The sequence below is a fragment of the Lampetra fluviatilis genome, chromosome 20, assembly GCF_964198595.1.
Source record: "Lampetra fluviatilis chromosome 20, kcLamFluv1.1, whole genome shotgun sequence".
NCBI classification, from domain to species: Eukaryota; Metazoa; Chordata; class Hyperoartia; order Petromyzontiformes; family Petromyzontidae; genus Lampetra; species Lampetra fluviatilis.
Genome location: NC_136294.1, coordinates 4,853,657 through 4,878,665, shown reverse-complemented (window position 1 = coordinate 4,878,665; position 25,009 = coordinate 4,853,657). Strand labels below are relative to the sequence as shown.

General features: G+C 46.5%; 1 protein-coding gene across 1 annotated transcript; it reads left to right on the top strand.

Annotated features, from left to right (window-relative positions):
• On the top strand, positions 1-25,009 carry LOC144937744 (neutrophil cytosol factor 2-like). Its single transcript, XM_078865183.1, has 12 exons — positions 1-294; positions 861-943; positions 3,224-3,332; positions 8,743-8,877; positions 9,370-9,477; positions 9,644-9,703; positions 15,277-15,349; positions 18,074-18,147; positions 19,404-19,561; positions 22,435-22,549; positions 23,080-23,203; positions 24,822-25,009. Exons 1-12 carry the CDS (start codon positions 121-123, stop codon positions 24,956-24,958), a joined length of 1,350 nt encoding a protein of 449 aa, XP_078721309.1. The 5' UTR covers positions 1-120; the 3' UTR covers positions 24,959-25,009.

Genomic DNA, 25,009 nt, shown 5'->3' with positions numbered 1-25,009 from the left:
CCTTGCCCCCACTCACTGCAAGCCACCGTTGTGACGCACACCTCTCCCTTCGCTGGCGTGCCCGCGTGCAAGATTATTTTTTTGACGGCGAAGACAGCGGGAGTTGGTGACCTTGGCGACATGCCCCTGGTTGACACCATCCGTCTGTGGGCGGAGGGCGTGGAGGCAGCCGACAGAAAGGACTTTCGCGTTGCGTTCGCCAAGTTCGAGGAGATCATGGAGCCGAGTTCCAAGATTTACTTCAACATCGGCTGCATCAGCATGACGCTGGACAGACTCGGGGACGCCGTGAGAGTGAGTTCGCCCGTCCCGGCGAGCCCCGCGATGTTTACTTGTGCCGGAGGAGAAGTTGACACGCGTTTCGCGATTAATTCAGCGCAGATTAAATTATGAGCGCCAAGCAGAAGTCGGCTGTGTGGGAACTTCCACATTCTCCATTTTTTGTCATTGCTACGGACGGTTTATTTGACGGACTTTTTTACGCTGCACTGTCACCTGACTTTTTTGACGGCGATGACATTGTATCGTTGAAAAAATGCTCAAATGTACGCAGCGCCCTGTGGTGTTGTGTTAATGAAAGTTCCGCGAGGCGTGTACGCACGCGCTTGTTACTCTTTGCGTAAAGAGTCGATGCAGTTTAAAATGCGCAAAATGGAGCGCTGCAAAACTGTCGTATGAAATGCCTTCCCACGAATTGCCATGTCTGTCGCCAAAGCATGGCTGCAATGCTCGGCCCAATGTTCAAACGACGGCTCCGCAATTTCGTTGCGAGCGGCGGTCGGCTTTCGGCGTAAAAGTTAACTTTGACGTGAATTCCTCCCGCTGTGTGCGGTGCTTTCTTTTGGACCTTCGTTCCGCAGGCCTTTGACCGAACCATCGCCAAGGACGAACATCTGGCCGTGGCTTTTTTCCAGAGAGGAGCGGCCTTCCTACGGAACCAACTGTGCGTCCACAGCCACGCAAAGCCACGCAGCTCACGGTTCACGCGTTACGCGTGGCTTCCACCGCGGTTGGCAGTGGGACGACGTCGAACGGCTTAACGCTGGGCGCGGCTTGCCTGCTGTGATCGAGGCACCCATTCTACTTCTTGGTTCTTTCGGTAAAGTCACGTAGAAGGGAAGTAATAAAATAATAAAAATAAAACATAATAAAATAATTCTCGCGACGTTTCGGCCACAACGCAAGCAGCCGTCCTCAGGTGAAGACCAGGTCTGTCCCTTCTACGTGACTTTACCGAAAGAACCAAGAAGATGAATCCCTGCAGTCACGAAAGCACCCATTCTTGTTCGATCTCGGAAGCCAAGCAGGGGTTTAGAACCTGTGAGCTCGCAGCTTGGATGGGTGACCACCATGCAAAAAAAAATCAGGTTGTTGGAAGTCGAAAGGGCTGTGCGGTTGGGCAGCAAAAGGGCACTGCAGCTAAATCCATTGTTGTGCTGTATTGCTATGTTCCCGACCTCCACCAGTCCACGTTGACCAGCGTGGTGAAGTATGGTTATATAAAACAGCGATGACCCACTCGGCATCGAGAGTCCTTGGTCTGTATTGGTAATTGTTTTATTCCAATGGAGAGTTGGATTTTTAGTAAATAAATAAATACAGTTCCATTAAATGCCAAAATAACTGCTCTTCCCATCGGCTTATGAAGGTCTCCCCCACAATGCACCCAGCACCTGCACACGAGCAGATATCATTCACTCCATCTCCGCACTCGATATACTTTTGGCCGTTTTCCAACCTGGAACTGTCACTAGCTGGTTATTAAAAGGTTCATTATGAGAATGAAATATGTGTACAGTTTAGTTTAGAATTTGTGCAAACTTTATACTGCAATGTGTTAGGCTGCAACGATTGATCAATGAGACACAAGATATTCCTTTGCAACGAATGGTGTAAAGAGTGTGTTTTGTTGGGACCATTACTAAAGTTGGGAGTTAATGTGAAACTTTCAGCCGATGAGGACATTAATCGACTGTAACATGAAACTCCCATACATAACCACCCAGTGTGCTGCAAGGCAGAAAGAGGAACCAGTGGAATGGAGAACTTCCACAAGTTCGAGACGTCGTGAGTGTTGTGTTCTTTATTTAGCCAGGAGATTAATTCAACCGATTGAGACAACTACAACATCGGCGTCTCTTGTCCAAGGGAGACCTGGGGGTTACATCAAAAATACTTTTAAAAACGTGAATATTTGAATGACATTCAAATGTAACAAATGTATACTAAATTTGACAATAAATTAATGCGGTGCACGGTGAATAAGGCTAAGTAAAAAAGGTAAATTGCACCTAAATTATAAATATAATATAAACTAGCCTTTTGCCCGTCCAAGGACGGGTGTATTGCAGTAAATCTGAAACTTGCAAGCGGAAAGCAGACCGCGACGTGATATTCATTGCATCAATGCGTGTGCAATTTGTAAGGGCGCGGTGACACAGACCTATTTCATTTTAAAGTTATAATCCCTTGTTCATCATGACGTCCTTTTGACTTTGATGTCTCAACAACAGCGTTACGGGGATCGCGTGACGTGCGGGTTCTGCCTTTGTAGTGAGGGTTGTAAGTTGACGCCGAGGAGGGGGGAGGAGGCGCCTCGCCCCCCCCCATGTGGAGTGACGTCACCCGCTAATTAGTATTAATGGGGGGGGGCTGTTCATTTGGAGAACGTCACGCGCCACATTAAATACGCCCTACAATGATAATAGTTTAAAGCGATTTGAAGCATGTTTTATTTTCAAAATGGAAATATGCTTTTGGGGGGGGGGGGGCAGAGCTTTGTGACGTCATATTTGAGGGGGGGGTCTGCCTTTTTGTGACGCCGTGTGACAAGGGGGGGGGGGGCGGTCAAAAATCGTCCAAAATCCCGTGACGTCATTTATGGACGGCCCCTTATCACGTGGAAATTTAGAGCAGCGAAATGCGCAAGTTGATTCTAAACGTGGAAGCAAAAATCGGAGGACCCAGAGATAAATCCACGCGATCACGGGGCAGAACATGCAAACTCCACAAATAAACAGGCGTCAGGGCTGGTATCGAACCCACGGCTTCCTGTATACCAGGCGATGCAATTAACATCTCGCCACGGTGGCGTGCTGCAAGAGTAACAACGAAACGGCTGACATTCTAAAGAGTGCCACTTTCGTGCAAGGCCGGGCCGAGTGGGGTTCAGGGATGTGGGCAGTGGGCGCTGATTGCCGGTGGTGTCTGGCCGTGTCGCCAGGTATGAAGAGGCACTGCGGGATTTCCAGGAGGCGCACAAGAGGCTCAGAGGCAACACGACCATCGACTACGAGCAGCTTGGGCTGGCCTACAAGCTGCACTTGTGTGTCGTGAGTGCCCACGCAGATACCAACGCTGCCGATTTTATTCTACCGTCGCTTAGATGGACAATTGTATTTGTATATTTTTGTATTCGCTGACGACGCGTCGCTATTTACTGTCACCAGCATCATCAGTGGCGTAGCTATTGAGTGTGCAGGCGGTGCAACTGCACCGGTGCCCATCGGTCAGAGTGGGCCCAGCCGCCGCTGGGCTGCAAAGAGGGGGCGGGGGGCGGGGGATTTTAGAGGGAGATTCGGTTTTCCAGATTTGAAGCGTTCGTGACTGCAAGGATACATACTCTTAGGTTTTTTCGATAAAGTCACGTAGGTAAAAAAATAATAATAATAAAATAATAATAATAAATAATGTAGTTATTTTCAATTCTTTGCACCAATAATAATAAAATAATAATAAATGAAAAATAACTAAATAACTGACTTATTTTCCATTTATTATTATTTTCTTATTACTTTATTTTTTACCTACGTGACTTTACCGAAAAAAACCTAAGAGTATTCGGTTCCCCATCTCCTGGGGTGAAATAAAAACTGAGACAATTCGTGGGAAGAAGATGACGTCAATATACTGGAAGAGGGGAGAGCTACATGCGAATGCGTTGTCTGGAGTGGTGTATTATTGTGCTCCAACAAGAACCAGGGCTCTTCAGGCCGTGTTCATAGCCACGGCTGGTCTCTGGCTCTTACCACTCAGGGCTCAGCTCAGCCTTGAGTCGCTCAAGTTGCTTCCAAAGACACACGAGTGGCTCGTCCTTGGCTCGGCTCAAGCTCAGCTCATGGAAATGCTGAGCGCGGCTGGGACCGTGCCCAGAGCTGGCTCACTTGAGCCTGACTAAACAAAATACGGGCCCTGACGTCCCAGGGAAGATTTTTTTTTCTCCCAGGACAATGTCCTCAACGAGAGGACGATCCTGGGGAAACCAGTACTGTACAGGGTGGGCACCATTCAATTCCTTGCACCACAGCCCATGCCAACCATGCCTCACCACGCGTTATCATCACGATCTTCGTCATCATTTTTTGGCGAGCCATCGAACAAAGACGGTCACCGCATCGCGCGTTTTCGGATGCGCTTCTACGGTCGTATGAAACGCTCTTCCTTCCGATATTGTGGGGGTGTTTTGGGGTCTGCCGTGTGAGTTTTGTTTAAATCTGGGGCCGGCAAATTCAAGTAACAAGAAGTAGACATTGTTTTTCGAATTCGGTACGAAACTCAACAATTCAAGAGCCGCAATGCAATGTGAGACGGTGTTCCTGAATAAGTAACGTCACGAAGAAGTTCATTAAGAGTCACAATGCAATGTGAATACACAATGCGTGCCTTTATTTATTTATTTAAAGCTTTTGTGACTGCAGGGATTCATCTTCTTGGTTCTTTCGGTAAAGTCACGTAGAAGAGAAATAATAAAATAATAAAAATAAAACATAATAGAATCTAATTCTCACGATGTTTTGGCCACAAGAAATGTAACGTTGGTGGTGTTCATTCGGACGCTGTCTTTCCGACAGCCCTGTTCTTCACCTGAGGACGGCTACTTGCGTTGTGGCCGAAACGTCGTGAGAATTTTATTAAATGTTTTATTTTTATTATTTTATTATTTCCCTTCTACGTGACTTTACCGAAAGAACCAGTGAGAATTAATATATTATTATATTACTTTATTATGTTTTATTTTTATTATTTTATTATTTCCCTTCTATGTGATGACTTTACCGAAAGAACCAGTGAGAATTATTATATTATTGTTTTATTATGTTTTATTTTTATTATTTAACTTCTACGTGACTTTACCGAAAGAACCAAGAAGATGAATGCGTGCCTTACGTCACGAAGAAGTTCATTAAGAGTCGCAGGCTGCCGATCCCCCTGGTTTAAATTTTACAAAGCGATGCAATGTGTAAGAGAAGATGAGTGCTTATTGTTGGGGGTGAGGTTTAAGACAGCCATGAAATGCCACTCCGTCCATCGGCGTTGCCAGCTTTCTCATTCAATCAAGGACAAACGCAGAACATCGATTGGCAAGAAGAAAAAAAAACGAATTTCCGTCAAAGATCTGAGACACACTTGTTATACTTGCGCAAGAGGTCAAACAATCATTGCTTTCCTACTGACTGGAAATTTAGTAGGATGCCAACTTCGTGTGTGTCCCAGACGTTGTGTAGCGCCATGATTTTTAGGTCAGTATTCAAAATATATGAATTGAAATCTGACCCAATAATTGATTACCGGTAATTTCTATACACCAAAACTACGCACCCTCTCTATCGATTTCCCTCTATCATTACTTCTATTCAGCTACCTATCTTCAGTTCCCATAGGGGAATAATATTCAAATTAACCTCTAATCTAACCTGAACAATTCTCACTTTTTGTTTGTTTTATATGATGATGATGTATGTGGTTGGTGAGGTCGCGGAGTGTTCCACGGGTACGAAATGTTTTATGCAAGCAGCGGATGGTAAAGTGGAATTCTCCACAACAAAGATTGTGTGTTCCGTGTCTGTAATGCAATTTTGAGGGTCGCGGTTATTACTCGCATTCCGGTTCCGCGTGGGGAAAGAAAATCAAAGGCCTCCTTGTCTCACCGGGGCTTGCTGGCGGAACGCCACCCAACGCTGAGCAGTTCCTCCGTATGGACCGGCCTCATATCGTGTATGCGGATGCCAGCGGTGGGGAGATGTTAACTAGCTCGCCTGATGTCCAGGAGATCGTGGGTTCGATTTCGACCCTGACATCTGTACGTTTGGAGTTTGCATGTTCTCCCTGTGGTCGCGTGGATTTTCCTCCGGGCCCTCCGGTTTTAACACGACTTTTAGAATCAACACACGTTTTGGAGTATTTGGCTGCTGTACATTGGCACTTCGTTGGGCTATCATTTGTGGCCAGGTCGCTTCTGAAAAAGAGCGATATAGCTCAGTGGGTTTTTACAAGGTAAAATACAAGGTTTAGTTTTCTTGGTTCTTTCGGTAAAGTCACGTAGAAGGGAAGTAATAAAATAATAAAAACATAATAATAAAATAATAAAAATAAAACATAATAAAATATGATGTTTTATTTTTATTATTTTATTATTATAAAACATTATAAAATAAAACATAATAAAATACTATGTTTTATTTTTATTATTTTATTACTTCCCTTCTACGTGACTTTACCGAAAGAACCAAGAAGATGAATCCCTGCAGTCACGAAAGCTTTAAATCGAAATTTGACAAGGTTTAGTTTAATGTGTAGGGCTGGGCGGTTGACAAAGAGTCGAGTAAGAGTAAAGCAGCAGGGTGACTGCCCAAGATCGAGCTTACAGAAACGTAACGATCAATACACCTGCATTTTTAATGGCGCATTCAGAATTGATATCGCGTACACACAATACCATTGTAAATTGCATTTTTGTACCTTATCTTGCTGGAGAGTGGGGTAGTGGTGGCACGGTGAACCTGGTGACCCGAGTTCGATGCCCGGCCACAGCTAACATCGTTGGCGAGTGATATCTGAACCTGCCCTGAACTCCCCCTGAACGTCAACAAGCTGCACTCACCAATGTGGTGAAGTATGGTCAATTGCTGTATCAAGTACGGTACTTGATACAGCAATTGTGCTGTGACGGTTCCACCTGAAGACGGAAGCTTGTGTTGCCTCCGAAACGTCGTGATTTATTATTTTATTTCTATTATTTCTTCTATAATTTATTATTTATTTGTATTGTTTATTTTTTACCTACGTGACTTTACCGGAAACACCTAAGAGTATGGTCAAAACAACCTCGACGGCTTACGCAGCACGGGAAGGCCTTCATCCAGCAAAGGATTGACAAATGAGGCGTCATTTATAAAGTAATGTTTTTACCGTGCAGCACACGGTTAATATAATTATATAACCCACCACATGTCAACAACACCAACCTTGTAAGGAAAAAATGTCGTATTTGAGCAGTGGCCCTTCTTTCATTCAGCATTTTATCGTGTGTTTCCGGCAGTGTTATTGGTGAATGTGTTGAGTTTGTATAATTTGTGATTGTAAACCGCAGAAAATGCAGCAGCAGCAGATTCACCTTCTGCGTTTTGTTTAATACAACGGAGGGGTGGTTGGGCACAGTGTGACATTATCTCGTGCAGTTTCATGATTACATTCATTTCCTGTATCTCATTTGCATAACTAACCTAGCTAAAATACAATTTTAAAAAAATCCGTAAAAAAACTAACTCCAAATGGGATTATTTTAAGAAAACGTATTTAATGAATAAATTACTCTGCTTCATTACCACAATGCATTTGCTATATAAAAAAAAAACCCACACCCAATGCTTCGAAGATAAATTTCTCCAGTTTAAGTTTCTATTATATTGTGATTTGTTCCACGAATGATCCTGTTAAGCCAATTTCCCCGGCTATGTCACACAGGAGATCCGTGGCGCGTGGGCACAGCATCAGCAACACAACAAAAACTTAAACATTGCAGGGAACAAACACGGAGTCCTAAAGCCTTCCCATGCCACAGTGTTTGGATTTTAATACAACTTTTCGTATTACGGTTGCCACTTGGTCTCTGTTATCTATTCCCTCTTATCTATTCCCTGTCCACTTGAATCTAAAACTCAGCTAAATGTTTTTTTGTCTACTTTTACAAATGTTGGGTAATTTTTAAAAATCAACGCAATATGCTTGGTTTAACCACCAATCTGAAATCAACATTTCGTCAACCTTCCAAGTTAATATATATCCCATGGACATTTCCATAAACATTGCCCTTTTCTTTTGAATAAAAAAATCATTATAATGATGATGATGATAATAGCAATAATTTACAGTCCTTTGTCAATCCTGTTTGATGGAGGCCTCCCCATGCCATGTCAGTCATGAGGGTTAGTTGACCATATTTCACCACACTGGTCAGCATTGGAGGGTAAAGGGACTGCAGTGAACCGGACCAGTTCAGATACCACTCGATACCGATGTTAGCCATTGCCGGCAAATGAACTCTGGTTACTAAATAACAGGCATTATTATGCAATACATAAACTTACATGGATCGTAAATATTGACTTTAAAGTTTTCGTGACTGCAGGAATTCATATTCTTGGGTCTTTCGGTAAAGTCACGTAGATAGGTTAAAAGATAGGTTAAAAGAAAATAACAAAAAATAACAAAAATATGTTTTTGTTATATTTTGTTATTTTTTGTTTAAAATAACAATTTTTTTGTTATTTTTTGTTTTTCCCTTTGAACCTATCTACGTGAATTTACCGGCCGTTATCAGTCCACTGCTGGATGAAGGCGTCTCTCACGGTCCTGGCCTTGCAACGATGTCTGGCACCTCCAGACGATGTCTTCGCTCCATCACCACGGTGGGGGGAGTGCGAGCGAACGTGTAACGATTTCCGACGTATGTTCGCCGTCCAGGTGCTACACAATGTGGCACTGGCCCATGCCTCTCTCGGCCAGTGGGTCAAGGCACAGGAAACGGCGCAGAAAGCGAAGGAGGCCGAGTTGCAGCCGCATCAGACCTGCGTGGATCGAGCCTTGGACGCAGTAAAGGTGACCTCGCGCTAAATGCATCTCGGGAGATTTATTTACATTTTATATTGCATTAAGCTGGGCTCTGGAAATTCAATCACGTTATAGGTTTCTTTCTTCCAAATACAGAATAAGGGTCACTTGAGTGTGTACACTTGATCGTTATATTGATTGTACTTAAAATAATTTTTTAATGGACAAAAACAATCCTTCGTATTTTTCGTGGCATACAGTTACGGCAGTTTAGAGTGCCATTTAAAAGTACGAGTGGTTGCCACGTCACGTTCTATTGATTGTACAAATAATCGTCCCGTTCGAATTATTTGTTGCGAACAAAGATCACCTCTCAAGAGTCGTGGAATTTGAGCAGTTTCCGCGTTACGCGAATCTGCCATATTGTGTTTCTGTCCAATATGTGGCCTATGAGTCCGTGTCACACACACGCACACTCCTCGTGTCGTTCCCTGCTAATGCCTTCATGGAATGTCCTCCCCCCCCGGTGTGTTCTTACAGAGGCAGGAGGTGTGGGAGGTGTGCGCCGTGCCTTGCGGAGTCATGTTCCGACCCCAAAAGCAGCAGGTGGAGCAGCTTGGCAAGAAGGACTACCTGGGCAAAGCCACGGTGAGGCCCCCCAGTCAACCTTCAATCAATGGCTTCCTACTGATTGGAAGTTGACACACGTATCCTTCTGCCCTTGTTCCTGTAATAACGAACAAGGTATATGTCAATATTATGAAAGTGATCATAGTTTTGTGGTCTTTTGTTATTTCCCCCGATGCATTTGCAGGTGGTGGCGTCACTGTATATGAACGAAGACCTCCCGGAGATCACCTCCCAGCAGCCCCAGGTACCTTCAATCCCCTGCGAGGCAACAAACTCCACAGACGCAGCCACTGAGGCATAGTGTGCATGTGTGTGGACATAATGAAATCAATGTGCACGAGGCTAATAGGCCTCTCTCTCCCCATGCTTGACACAAAATGTCCGTGTCCGGACCTTTTTGTCCATCTGCTGCAGGATGAGGGCCTTGCCACGTTGTGCAGGCCTTTGGTGGTGCTTGACCATACTTCAACACGCTGCTCAGTGCGACTTGGTGAAGGCAGGCAGCATAGATGTTGGGAACGCATACAGCCGCAGTGTAACACGCACGCTTGCAAGGTTCAGAAAGTCTGGTCCCAAAAGCCGTTGCTGTCAATCATGCGTGGCCCACACACTTTTTGTAGTCCTGCCGCAAAAGGCCCAATGAATTGTTTAAAAGCTCCTCTACATAATTCATATTGGAGCGAAACAAATTATTCCACTTCCATACGGAAGATTTCTGTTGGTAGGTGCAATCCTTAATACGTGTCGTGTACAATAATACTTAGTCACAATGTGTCGTCGCTGTTTGCAAATCCACTGCTGCATGAAGGCTCGCCTACGCCATGTCAGGCATGTGGGTTTGATGGCCATGCGTGACTATGCTTCACCACGCTGGTCAGTGTGGGTTGCCACTGACGGTTCACTATGCTTAGGAATCTTAAACTGTAATTCGCCAGGTTCGTAGTGCAGTGCAGTAACAAATCGTACCACCGTGTCACCCAAACAATGCACAATGCAATGATCTTTGAAAACAGATGTTTTAATTTTTATACACAGGTGACAGTTTTCAGTAGCTCTTTCATAAAATCTTTGTGCAGAAAGAATAAAATCACATTGTGTATAATTTGGCAGTCGTGTCTGCAAGTGTCATTTCACAGCATGTCTGGGTTCATGAAGAATTCAGCATCGCTTGGCAGGAAATCACTCATTCCCCTGCCGGAATGTGTGTGTCTCCAACGTGTGTGCGTCTCAAATGTGTGTGTGTCTCAAATGTGTGTGTCTCCAATGTGTGTGCGTCTCAAATGTGTGTGTGTCTCAAATGTGTGTGTGTCTCAAATGTGTGTGTGTCTCCAATGTGTGTGTGTCTCAAATGTGTGTGTGTCTCCAATGTGTGTGCGTCTCAAATGTGTGTGTGTCTCAAATGTGTGTGTGTCTCCAATGTGTGTGTGTCTCCAATGTGTGTGCGTCTCAAATGTGTGTGTGTCTCCAATGTGTGTGTGTCTCAAATGTGTGTGTGTCTCCAATGTGTGTGTGTCTCCAATGTGTGTGTGTCTCAAATGTGTGTGCGTCTCAAATGTGTGTGTGTCTCAAATGTGTGTGCGTCTCAAATGTGTGTGTGTCTCCAATGTGTGTGTGTCTCCAATGTGTGTGTGTCTCCAATGTGTGTGTGTGTCTCCAATGTTTGTGTGTTTCCAATGTGTGTGTGTCTCCAATGTGTGTGTGTCTCCAATGTGTGCCCCCAACGTGTGCATCTCCAATACGTGTCTCCAATGTGTGCGCGTCTCCAATAAAACATTCTTCCTCGGCAGGACAGAGCATTTCATGCAGCGTCTACGTTTAACAAAAATAGACCAAAAATTGTTTACGATGTCTAGTTTATCACATGTTGCCTTGTTTACGATTACAAAAAAACGAATTGCAATGCCATAACATTATATCCCACCACTGCATATAGCCATAAACATCTTGGTAATGGGTACTAGGTGCAAGTGTTGTCATTGCCTGTTCACAATAATTGCCCAATTTATCAAAACTAATGCCTTAAGCTGTTACCAGCATTGCCTACATGTGTACGTGAGCAATGCTTACCGCTCCTGATATTTCCACGCAAAAAAAAATGGAAGGGGTGGGTGGGGTGAGCATGAAACAATATATTTAACAAAACAAACGAAAAAAATCACAACGGACAATGAATCTCGCAAGCAGACGAGGGCCGGAATTTTTTTTTTGCGAATTTTCTCAAAACGACGCTGGCACGCTGCCAGTAACAATCAATAATCGTTGCGTGTTCTCTGATGGGGATACCTGTGGTGCTGTGGGAGAGGTGGGAGGGATGGGCAGCCTCTAGCCGTTACTAAAAGCGTATCACGCCGCGCATGCCACTCGCATGCAAATGCTCGGCCACTCTCTCCCCGCCCGCTGCTGCCATCTCGACCGCCTCCTCTCCAGGGCTCAACCGGCGCTGCTTTTATGGTGGTTGTCACTCACTGCGGTGGTGGGTGGTGGTAGGTGTAAAAATAATAATAATAACCTCTGGTTTATACAGCGACTTTCATATTGAAGTATCTGAAAGCGCCGTACATATAAACACATACAACTGGTACTCACAAGCATAGATACAATCGAAGCGAAAGCCGATAATAACACTGTCAATGACTCCTCTCGATATTCCAATAAAATGAAGAACTATAATAAAAGCGAATAATTATAGTCGCAGAGTTACCTAATCAGACATTTTCTTTTTAATCCTAAGTTGCAGGGAAAACCCCACGCAAAAATGTGCGTTTTAAGACGGTGATTTAAAAAAGTGAAACACACTCAGAATCCCGAATGGACCCGAGGAAGGGGGATTCCACAAATCGTGGAGAACAATGAGAGCACACAAAGACAAAGATCCCCCGTATAGCCTTAACAGACTGTAGGGGCAAGTGCTCTTAGCGAGCACCTATGAAGGCCGGAACGGCACACGAGGGGTGGGTGGCCAGCACCACGCCCGACCGCCTTTGTCTCCCCAGTGACGATGTTTACACACAGCACCAGGTACTCATTTGAGGCTGAGTCGACCTAGGGGAGGGCCCATGACCGGTTCAGAATATCGTCACCGGTGCTAGTCGTGAGCTGGGATAACGAACCCAGGTGGCCGAATTCATTAGCGCAGCGCGCTAAGCGCTACACCACCGCTCCCCATACACACACCCCTCCCTCCATCCATCCCCCACATCCTCCAAAGAGCCCCCCCACTCCATCCCCCACGTCCTCCAAAGAGCCCCCCACTCCATCCCCCACGTCCTCCAAAGAGCCCCCCACTCCATCCCCCACGTCCTCCAAAGAGCCCCCCACTCCATCTCCCACGTCCTCTAAAGAGCCCCCCACTCCATCCCCCACGTCCTCCAAAGAGCCCCCCACTCCATCCCCCACGTCCTCCAAAGAGCCCCCCACTCCATCCCCCACGTCCTCCAAAGAGCCCCCCACTCCATCCCCCACGTCCTCCAAAGAGCCCCCCACTCCATCCCCCACGTACTCCAAAGAGCCCCCCACTCCATCCCCCACGTCCTCCAAAGAGCCCCCCACTCCATCCCCCACGTCCTCCAAAGAGCCCCCCACTCCATCCCCCACGTCCTCCAAAGAGCCCCCCACTCCATCCCCCACGTACTCCAAAGAGCCCCCCACTCCATCCCCCACGTCCTCCAAAGAGCCCCCCACTCCATCCCCCACGTCCTCCAAAGAGCCCCCCACTCCATCTCCCACGTCCTCTAAAGAGCCCCCCACTCCATCCCCCACGTCCTCCAAAGAGCCCCCCACTCCATCCCCCACGTCCTCCAAAGAGCCCCCCACTCCATCCCCCACGTCCTCCAAAGAGCCCCCCACTCCATCCCCCACGTCCTCCAAAGAGCCCCCCACTCCATCCCCCACGTACTCCAAAGAGCCCCCCACTCCATCCCCCACGTCCTCCAAAGAGCCCCCCACTCCATCCCCCACGTCCTCCAAAGAGCCCCCCACTCCATCCCCAACGTACTCCAAAGAGCCCCCCACTCCATCCCCCACGTCCTCCAAAGAGCCCCCCACTCCATCCCCCACGTCCTCCAAAGAGCCCCCCACTCCATCCCCCACGTCCTCCAAAGAGCCCCCCACTCCATCCCCCACGTCCTCCAAAGAGCCCCCCACTCCATCCCCCACGTCCTCCAAAGAGCCCCCCACTCCATCCCCCACGTACTCCAAAGAGCCCCCCACTCCATCCCCCACGTCCTCCAAAGAGCCCCCCACTCCATCCCCCACGTCCTCCAAAGAGCCCCCCACTCCATCCCCCACGTCCTCCAAAGAGCCCCCCACTCCATCCCCCACGTACTCCAAAGAGCCCCCCACTCCATCCCCCACGTCCTCCAAAGAGCCCCCCACTCCATCCCCCACGTCCTCCAAAGAGCCCCCCACTCCATCCCCCACGTCCTCCAAAGAGCCCCCCACTCCATCTCCCACGTCCTCCAAAGAGCCCCCCACTCCATCCCCCACGTCCTCCAAAGAGCCCCCCACTCCATCCCCCACGTCCTCCAAAGAGCCCCCCACTCCATCCCCCACGTCCTCCAAAGAGCCCCCCACTCCATCTCTCATGTCCTCTAAAGAGCCCCCCACTCCATCTCCCACGTCCTCCAAAGAGCCCCCCACTCCATCCCCCACGTCCTCCAAAGAGCCCCCCACTCCATCCCCCACGTCCTCCAAAGAGCCCCCCACTCCATCCCCCACGTCCTCCAAAGAGCCCCCCACTCCATCTCCCACGTCCTCCAAAGAGCCCCCCACTCCATCCCCCACGTCCTCCAAAGAGCCCCCCACTCCATCCCCCACGTCCTCCAAAGAGCCCCCCACTCCATCCCCCACGTCCTCCAAAGAGCCCCCCACTCCATCTCTCATGTCCTCTAAAGAGCCCCCCACTCCATCTCCCACGTCCTCCAAAGAGCCCCCCACTCCATCCCCCACGTCCTCCAAAGAGCCCCCCACTCCATCCCCCACGTCCTCCAAAGAGCCCCCCACTCCATCCCCCACGTCCTCCAAAGAGCCCCCCACTCCATCCCCCACGTCCTCCAAAGAGCCCCCCACTCCATCCCCCACGTCCTCCAAAGAGCACGACGATCCGTGCTCCGATGGGGGATTGCGCGCCACGCGAGCGCCGTCTGGGCTCTCAATGGGAATGGGCTTTTTTTTCTATTCATCCCTTTTCAGCCCCCTGCCTGACTCGGTGTGTCCGCGATGCAACGCGCGCGCGCGCCCCATGTGCGCATGCTTGCGACTTGCATGGGGTGTGGTTCGAAATACACGCACAACGCGCAAAAAAAAAATTACATCAGGGCGGCAAGTCCCGAGTTGAAAGTCCCCAACCAAAGAGCCAAGTTGTGATGAATTCCTTGAAGGTATATTATTTACCCGTCGTTGGATGATTTTTTTTTGTGGATTTATAAATGGTAAAAAAAAGAAAATGCGCGTCGGAGGAATTCGCCGCTGCATTGCAATTCCGCGTTAGTTGGCGATGTAATCGCGTTGTGTATATTTTCGTGGTGCCTTTGTAACTCTCCCCTGCATAATTCATGCAGCCCTTTCCGCTGATATTCAGGTTGCAAAGAGTAGGCTCTCTTGCTATTGTTTTCTGTCCATCGTACCAATGTTGTGTGCCGTGTCTTTTGAGAGTACAGTAGCAGCAGTGCTGTGGCTGTACACGCCACTGTTTCCTTGTGAGTGAAGAGGCTGCTGCTGATGCTGTTGTCGGTGGCGGCTGTAAGAGGCGGCCTGTCACTGGGTGTTGTCTCGACATTTCCGTGGCTGTTGTTGTTGTGGTGGTGGTGGTGGTTGCAGGGCGGGAAAAAAAGAAATCTGAAAATTCCTGCACCACCTGTGAAGGAGCCTCCACCCAGACCCCCTGCGTCCGGTACTTTCATGTGATGTTAACAACATTGTTTTTACCCTGCCAGGGGACAAACAAACCGCGAAATAAGATTCTCAACATGATCTCACGACTGACTGTGTCGGCACACCTTCACCTATCTTTTCTTCAACTACATTTTGGTCTCAAAACACTGGATTTTGTTGTGTGTGTTTGTGACAATCACATACAAACATTCTCATGGTTTACAAAACGTTTTTTTTTATATAAACAAGGCATCGGACGCTTTCTGCACAGTAAAAATAAACTTTCACTTGGGAGAGACAGGAGAAAGGGCGCAACCAATTTCTTAGGAACCTTGGCGTCAACTTCAATAAACCCCCCAAAATTTATCAAAGTGCTTTCTCAATCAAAAGAGCATTGTCCTGAGCCAGATGTGTCCCTTCCACATTTCTATGGTGGAGGTAAAGTATTTCCAAAGTCTTTGAGACCCATAGTTTATCGGGGTCCTTTAGAACAGTGTTGCCTCAACTCCAGTCCTCACGACCCCTCACAGTGGAGCTTTCCATGATTACCAACCATCAGGTGCGTGCAGTGTGCAGCGGCTTTTCACCTATGCGGTATTTCAACAATCACAAAAAAGCAGACGGTTGTTGGACGGTGATGAATGGAGCTAAGAAACGCCGATGTGGATCAGTCGCCTTGACTTCTAGTCCTAGTTCCAATAGTTTGGCCGTTGTCTTTAAATTCGTGAGCTGGAAAGGTGGTGTGGCGATAGGGATAGACTACATCGTGGGGGCGGGGGGACATGGACGACAGGGGGCAAAGATAGTGTGAGGATCTTAGGAATTGAGGACCATGTTGGGTCTTCTTCTTGGTTCTTTCGGTAAAGTCACGTAGAAGGGAAATAAGCGTCAGACGCTGTCTTCCCGACAGACCTGTTCTTCACCTGAGGACGGCTGCTTGCGTTGTGGCCGAGACGTCGTGAGAATTATTTTATTATCTTTTATTATTTTATTATTTTATTATTTCCCTTCTACATGACTTTACCGAAAGAACCAAGAAGATGAATCCCTGCATACTCTTAGTTCTTTCGGTAAAGTCACGTAGGTAAAAAAATGAAATTAAAATTAATAAAAATAAATAAAAAAATAAAAATCACGACGTTTCGGAGGCAACACAAGCTTCCGTCTTCAGGTGAAACTGTGAAAGCTTGTGTTGCCTCCGAAACGTCGTGATTTTATTGTTTTTATTTTTATTAATTTTAATTTCATTGTTTTACCTACGTGACCTTACCGAAAGAACTAAGAGTATGAATCCTTGCAGTCACGAAAGCTTCAAATCTAGAATGAATCCCTGCAGTCACGAAAGCTTTAAATCGAAATGTTGAGTCTTGTCTGGTCTTGGGAAAGAGGGATGGAGGGTAGGGGCGGAACTGCCTTTGATGCAGGCCTTGCCCTGGGCCCTTGAGGACAAGCCATGAAGGCCATGCATGGGTAGGGGTGCACCTGCGATATATATAAACACACACACACGCATGCGAAGCCAATATTTTCCCTTTGTCAGTGATAGCATTGTTGTTCGTGGCTTTTCTGTGGAAAATATTCTCAAGGACACGCTCCAGATTCTGCTGTGAAGAAGGAAGAGGGTTTGGTGATTGAAAGGTGGACAAAATAAAAGAGGTCCCTGCATATATATATACCATACTATATATATTTACATACCATACTATATATATTTAATTGACCCGGAATATATTTAGCACACATTTTTCCATGAAATACAGTTCATGCAGCTGCATTGAATCAGTAGGTTTCTGTCCTGAGATCTTCGCTGTTTTTTTGACGGAGGAAAGCTGTGGGGGGGAACAAAAGTTCAATGCCGTTTATAATTTCCCCAGATAAAATGTCGCCTGGGATTCTGCTTGCTTTACACAGTACATGCAATAAATAGATTGTTCAGCTTTTGATACCATTGTAACATATATCACATATGTAATATCCACAGCTTAGGATGAACATACAGCAGCAACGATTTAAAATACATAATGATAACCGTTAATTTATCTGGGAAAGACTCACGAAGCCACACCACGTTGGGTTTTCAGCAGGGTCCTGCCCTTGGATGTTTGGCATGTGGTAAGGGAAACTGCCGGTGCACTTGCACGTAAAAGCTCCGCACAGATAGATTTAAGAATCCATCACTCTGCTGCCATCTCAGCCCGAGTTTGACTGCACAAAAACAACAATGTGAAATATGGTTTGGCACTTTGGCTCAATTTCAGCTCTGAAAATTTAAAATATTGGCTTTACAATCGTGTGGCAAATGATTCCCACTATAACGGGGAGGTGGGAAAGCTTTGTCTCTTAAGTGTAGCTTAGAGATCACTTGAAGAGATCTCATAAGCAGTTGTGTGATATCTCTATCCGTGGACTTGTTTTATAACACGTTGTAAAACACCTTCCAAGCAAGAGTTGCAAATGGGATTCGTTATCTCACGACACGACGCCCGTAGCACAATCAGGATACATTTGGGGCACAGTACAAAATAAATAAAACATAAAATAGCAACCTGCAGATGTTAATGCGCTTGTGGGCCTCCAGATCTGTGTGACATTCTGTGGTGGCTTTGTGTGTGTTGCACGTGCCTGAGAGGGTTACTTTGTGGAGAACCATCCTTTGATTTTGCCAGCCACCCATTAATTTCATGGCTGTTGTTGTCGCTGCTGCTGCTGTTGCTGGTGGGTTTTTTTCTCTTCCAACATTAAGAGGAGGGACAACGCCAGAAGATGGTTTCCAATCCACCTGCTCGAGCTCCCCCTGTGCCTCTATTCCCCAGTCAGGTGCGTGACTCAACTTACAAGACACTTGCGATGAGAGTGGGGGGTTCTTCAGTCCAGTATAGGGACTCGATGGGCTCAGCTACTCCACGACTCCTGACGCAATTATCTGGCTCGAAATTATAGTTGTTACTCTGCAATAATATAAATTTACATTTGTAAGGTGCATTTCATCCGTAGATCCTCCGATTATCACGGCCGGCTACGTACGGTGCGAAACAAGTTCAACATACATATGAAAGCATGAAATAAACAGAATGAGGGTAAACGGTTTAGAACTAGGGGGTAAACGACAATTTAAAGATTAAAATCAAGATTAAAGATGTAAGTTTTCATGGCAGACGTCAATAGAATTCATGATACTAATCTAACAATTCTGATTGTCTTCTTAGCAAAGACAAAGCATTCCAAAACTTGGGAGCTGCTTATCATCAAAATAATGATGTATCATAGAATCGGACTGAATTCCAGCTGTGAGAATTTAAATATATTGGTTCGGCTGCTATTCTTCATCAACCAATCTCATAGCAGGGTGTGTGCGCAAGCGCCACCGCCTGTTGTGTAGGAATAATTCGTCCACTTGGAAGGGTTCATCAGACGAGGTTTTGTGAAAATCTCTCTGTGCAGCCATTTTTCATGCACACACACACATACACGGGGCCACGTAGTTCAGTGAGATTTCCGAATGGATTATTTGTGTCCTGATGTGGAATGCTGACAGAGCACTGGGAATAAAATTGTAAAAAGGCCAAAAAAACGTACAATACATTTTACTTCAAATAAGGATTCTGCATGATAAACTGTATAGGGCATTATATTGATGTTCTATTTCCATACTTCATAGGACGAGTCTTTGATGTCCATATATATTGTTTAAAAAAAGCTAAACAGGCATGTTTTGGGGCAGAGTATATGACCGAAAGATGGAACTAATTAATTAGAAACAATATCTTTAATAAACACCATCTCTCTCTGGTCACAATTAGAGTTGCCATCTGTTCTGGTCTTCACAGGATTGTCCACTTTTGTAGGCAGCTGTTCTAGAAAATAAAATAAAGTCTTCCTGGAACATTAAAAGTCCCAGCTTTTGTCAGTTGCATAATAATACCCTCCTCGGGACAATCCATTTACATGCTGTGAAAATTGGGGATAATTTTTGGCAGCGAGGACTGCTTTGATCTCACCACGAGTTGTGGATAATATTTGGAGGCAATGACCGCTTTGATTTACTTACGACGTGTGCCCGATAAATATGGAAGGACCCTCGTTCAGAGGTGTCCCTGCAGATGCCTATCACCGTGGAGCTGAACTTCACCCAAACGGTCACCATGAGAGCCAGGCCTGGCATGAGCTACGCGGACTTCCTGGCATTAATCAGCGAAAAGGTCAAGCAGCCCGAAGAGAGACTCCAGCTCAGGTAATTACATAAACAGTCCCCCCCCCCCCCGCGCCATTTCGTAACACACAAATGAGCAGCATTTTACTTTTGGCAAAAATTGTAGATTTTTTTTTTTTAACCGCTGCCCCATGCGTTCAAGATTAACTGCGAGACAAAAGTCAGCAAAGAAATTCACTTGGCCAATACTTTAAAGCCGTTAAGTTTTCCCTCCCCAAAAATATATAGCAATCATTTACGGTCGTTTATCAAGCCACAGCTGGGATGAAGGCCTTCCTGCCCACACTATTCACTTATGGGAGTTTGTTTAACACGTAGGCTTTCGCGACCAATATCATACCTAATAGAGCTTTTTTTGGGTTAGATCGCGTAAATAGATAAATGTGTCGTTAAAACCTGCCACCACTTGATACAGCCAACTAGTAAGGGTTGTCATGTAAACAGAACATGCCAATTCGTCACTAGTACAGGTGTGTTGGAGAGCCAAGCCACAACATTTACAATCTGAGTACGACGTTTTGCTAGTACCCTAATTAGAACTAGCTTCATCAGGTGACAGCCAGATTTGTGGAGAAGTCCACCTGTTTCGTCCGTTACATAGAGGCGTAAATGTGGTGACCACGCTTCTGCGCTCTTGCGCAAAGTGGGGAGGGGGGGGGGATCTAACCCAAAAAAACTCTATTATCATAGGAGTTTGTTTGGCCATAGTTAACCACGCTGGTCAACGCGGTTTGTGAATCGTGGGGCAAAGCACCGGTTTTGGTTATCACGAGCCACTGATGTTGGTCGTGGCCAGGAATCATACTCAGAACACCACCCTCCCAAATAGGACCTTTTGCCTAAGATCGAGCGTAGTGTCTGTTTTGATCAGTTTACTGTCTGATACGTACCGTACATTGTGATGCCTTACATTGAATTAATATTTGCCAGAGTGAGATTGAATGGGGGCTCAATCCCGTTCTCTCCGCACATCCACTCGGTGCTTTGGATACGAATATCAAATTGAAATGAATTCGTGGAAACACTTTCAATTTAGTTTCTCTCAACTGTGATAGAGCGCTGTGGACTGTGGCCTCTGCATGACCTCGGTGTGTTTTTTTTCCTGTTTCTCTCCCTGGGCAGCATAGCGGAGCAGTCGAGAGCATTTGCTAGTAATTCATCTAACAACAGCCCAGTTTGCAACAACAAAATAGCATAATCATCAAAATGCTAATTATAACCATAATGCAGAGGCAAGCACTGGTGACGTGCATCTGAAGGGCAAGCGGAATACACGTGGCGCGTGTCACGTTGCGTAAGAACATTCAGGGAGAGTTGCACTCCCGAGGGTAAAAAAGATATGACCATTTTAGTCGAGTGACCTGCATGCATGGAGAATATGGAGGAGACCAAGTACATACGTCAACTGTTATTCCAGAAGAAGGCCAGTTGGTCGAAACATTAAGACCATTGTTTCCTTTCATAAGCAATTTTTATTTAATTTAGTTGTGATATATTGCTGAAACAGCATCTGTTGGGTCACAGATGTAAAAAAAAAACTTTAATTTACAGTGCTTTAGCATACGACTGCTTGGATGAAGGCCTCCCCACGCCGTGTGGGTCATGGGGGTTGTTTGACCATACTTCACCACTTCGGTCAGTGCCGGGTGGTAATTATTGTTGCATTTCATTAAATAAAAAAAAGTAGTGTAGTTGCCGTGTAAATATTATTTTTGGATGATCCCTGTGTAATCTTACCGTTGTTGATTTATGAATTAAAAACAAATATTCCCTCTCGGTTTTTTTTTTGCGGGGGTTGGGGGGGGCGGCGGGGGGAGGTACATTTTATTTTGTGGTGGTAAAAGTTTACATAATGGAACACCCTTCACATGTAACCTAAGCCTCCAATTTTAAAGTGACACTGTACAGCAACTGGCCATCCACCGCCTTAAAACGCAATACAAAAGTACAATCATGCAGTGACGCACACATTACGGGGTCGCGCGACCAGCGAGTGTGACTATAATCATTATATTATTCATTATAGAAACGTAATACTGCACTCCCCAGCTCTATTGGCAGTCCAATGCCTCCCGATGCTGCGTTGGTGGTCATGGGGGTTGTTTGACCATACTTCACCACTTCGGTCAGTGGCCACGAATGGAACTCAGATGACCGGATTCAGAGCGCAGTGCACTCACGACTGTACCATAGCTTCTGCTGCACTGATTTCTACTTACATACAAAACTATCTTTCATTTTCTTCATTTAGAGTCGTTTACGGTGGAGCAGCAGAATAGTTGTTAGAGTGATGCACTATGAACCTGGTGACCATATTTTGTATTCCTTGCCACGGCTAACATCAGCATCAAGTGATATCAGAACTGGTCTTTCCCTGATAATTATTTTTTTACCCTTTTATCTGGCAACAAAACTGACACCTTTTTTACGAAGAGTCATGTTTGCATAGACCACAATACCTGCAGTCATAATGCAAACAAAAAGGCGTCATCTGGTCCAACACCATGTGAGACTAGGCTCTAAGGAAAGCTGTATCGGGTGTGGACCAATCAACTTCAAGGCCAGTGCATACATTATCAGAGTTATGTTTTTTGTTTGCATTATGACTGCAGGTATTGTGGTCTGCGCAAACATGACTCCTCGTAAAAAAGGTGTCAGTTTTGTTGCCAGATAAAAGGGTAAAAAAACAATTATCATATTTTTTACTGGCAAATGAGGTTCCAATGGTGGTCTTTTCCTCTTCCCCCCACACCCGCACCCACTTTCATCGACCCGCACTGACTGGCACGGTGAAGTATGCTCAAAATGTGGCTGTACACAGCACCAGTATTCCTACAGCGCGGCATAAAGTCACGCGTCTACCTCTCGCGTCGCACTCACTCGCCCTCTCGCAGCTACAGGATGGAGGGGAGCGGTGATTCCGTTCCCATGACTGGAGACGTTCAGATGCAGAGGCTGTGGGAAAGAGCCCGCAACGGGAAGCTCACTCTGTGCTGCCAGCAGCTGCGGGTGAGCCCAACTTACACAGAACCTGCGGTACAATCCAACTACACGGCACCTGCCGCACAATCCAACTACATAAAACCTGGCTGCCACATTCCTGGAAGGCTCTACGGGGACACAGAGTTAAGTTGGCGGACCATCCCTCTGCCAAGCCTTGCCCAGTTTTACATCGCGATGCCCACTCGGCCACTAGCCCCGTCTACTCCCCTGCCAACCGCCACCCACTTCTCCGGCAATGTCTCCCTTTGCCCGTGTCATGAGTCGAGCGTGAAGCCTGAACAATGTTCACCGGGACAAAACACCGATTTTCACAAAAGCTTTGGAGGGATACCGGGACAACCATTTGCAACCACCAGGACCGCCCTGCCCCTGGCCAGACCGTGACATTCGATCGCCTCGGCTTATCTTTTTTTGATAGCTTTGATATTTCCACGTTGATAGATAGAGGGAACAAACAAACGTAAAATAAAATCCCAGAGGCCTGCAACTGTGAGGTGAGACTGTGGTGCTGTCGCTGTGCCGTGATTGTCGCGGAGCCGGGGGAGACCGCTGCGGACGAACATGTGCTGAGGCGAGTCGTGGCGCTCTGCGATTACGACGCAAAGGAGCCCGGGGACCTCGGCTTCCGAGAGGGTGACATCATTCGCGTCATCTCGGAAGGTGACCTCTGACAACCCTGTTTTCCTATCCCTTAACCGAATCCCGCAAGGTGCGGGGATATAACCGGATCGGGTAAAGATGTCTAAACGTACTAATAGGGTTTTTTCCCCTTTTTTCTGGCAACAAAACTGACACCTTTTTGCAAGGCATCATGCTTACATTAACCACAATACTTGTAGTCAAATGCAAACAAAAAACAAAACTCTGATGACTGCAAGTATTGTGCTTAATGTAAGCATGATGCCTTGCAAAAGGTGTCAGTTTTGTTGCCAGAAAAAAGGGGGAAAACCCTATTAGTATATTTTGGTACTGGCAAAGGAGGAGGTCCCATGATGTCTAAACGTGTGCGCATGCGCAGCCCTCTTTGTCAATCCACTGCTGGGTGAGGGTCTGCCAACGCTGTTGTGGGTTGTTTGGCAATACCTCATCGTGCTGGTCGGTGTGAGATGGCGAGAGAGGAGAGTATGGATTTTGTTCTACTGCCCCCTGATGCTCACAGCGCGGTGGCTTACGACAACCTGGCGTGCATGAAGGTCACCCATCTAGGCACTATCCAGGCTGAACTCTGCTGAGCTTCCGAGATCCGAGCTGGCCGGATGCATTCCCGGCGATTGATTTGGCCACAGGTCATCACATGCACTTCAGTGTTTTGAAACAAATATTTTGATAATTGATTTGGAGTGGGGGGTCGGAGCAGTTCCCAGCGAACTGAGTTTGAGTCCCGGTCACGGCAAACGTCGGTAGCGAGTGATATCCAAAGTGGTTCTGGGCGCCACTCGTACCGACCAGCCTGGTGATGTGTGATCAAGCAAGCCCCCGCGACTAACATGGCGTGGAGAGGCTCTCATCCATCTGTTGATTGACAGAGGATTTTCCAAAAATAAATACGTCATTTAATTTGGAGTCAATATTTTTTAACATTTATTTCCTTATTTACCTTCATCAAATAATAGTAGTAAATAAAACAAATGGTAGTGACACATAATAGACAGGGGTGGAACGATACAGCCACGCGCCTTCCCACTGTAAATTGACGAATTGTCACAATTCACGGTCATGATTTGATTCACGAATGAATCCCTTTAACATTTGCGGTGAATGATGGCGCCTCTAGCAGCTGCTGGGGTCACGTGACCCATCAGATACGACACACAATGGTCTCTATTGCACACTATTCGATCCAAATACCGTGAGTTTTGGAGTCGATCTTAATCAGCGGAACGTTGCATCATTGCACCCCACGTAACACGCGCGCACACGCACAAACACTGAAACGTTGTGTGGCTACATCAAAACGAATGTGCCAAGAATGAGATTAGATGCAGAAGGCATGGTGCGAAATCGATGTTTTAAGGTCGAATTTGGAACAAGACAGTGAATTTCATGCATGAAATGGGCAGTGGCAGGGCGTTGACAGGGCAACATTTAGAAAAATACTCTCTTCTCGTTACAAATGAGACAAGTGGGTGACACGACACGTGTTCTCGCTGTTGAAAAAAAAAGATATACCGTAGTATGTTTGAAAGTACATTTTTCGTGTCGCGTTACCGGTCATGCCACTTTAGCGCTGTGCTCCACGCGCGCGCGTGCTTGTGTGTGTGTGTCTTTGTCCACGCAGTCAACGCTAATTGGTTGGAGGGACGTTGCCGTGGGAACGTAGGGATCTTCCCAACAAGCTTCGTGAGACGTCTGCGTGGCGGTGAGCCAAGAGATGTAACCACGCGAGACGAGGAGCTGCAGCTCAGCGTCGTTTGAGAAGCTTTTAGGAGCAGTGGCGTTCGAGTATCAGCCTGCTGACGACGTGGG

Excerpts from the sequence above, each read along its gene's own strand:
- LOC144937744 (XM_078865183.1), top strand. The coding sequence starts at position 121 with ATGCCCCTGGTTGACACCATCCGTCTGTGGGCGGAGGGCGTGGAGGCA. Across the intron at positions 18,148-19,403 it reads TGCCTCTATTCCCCAGTCAG|GACCCTCGTTCAGAGGTGTC; the intron begins GTGCGTGACTCA and ends TAAATATGGAAG. Across the intron at positions 19,562-22,434 it reads GAAGAGAGACTCCAGCTCAG|CTACAGGATGGAGGGGAGCG; the intron begins GTAATTACATAA and ends GCCCTCTCGCAG.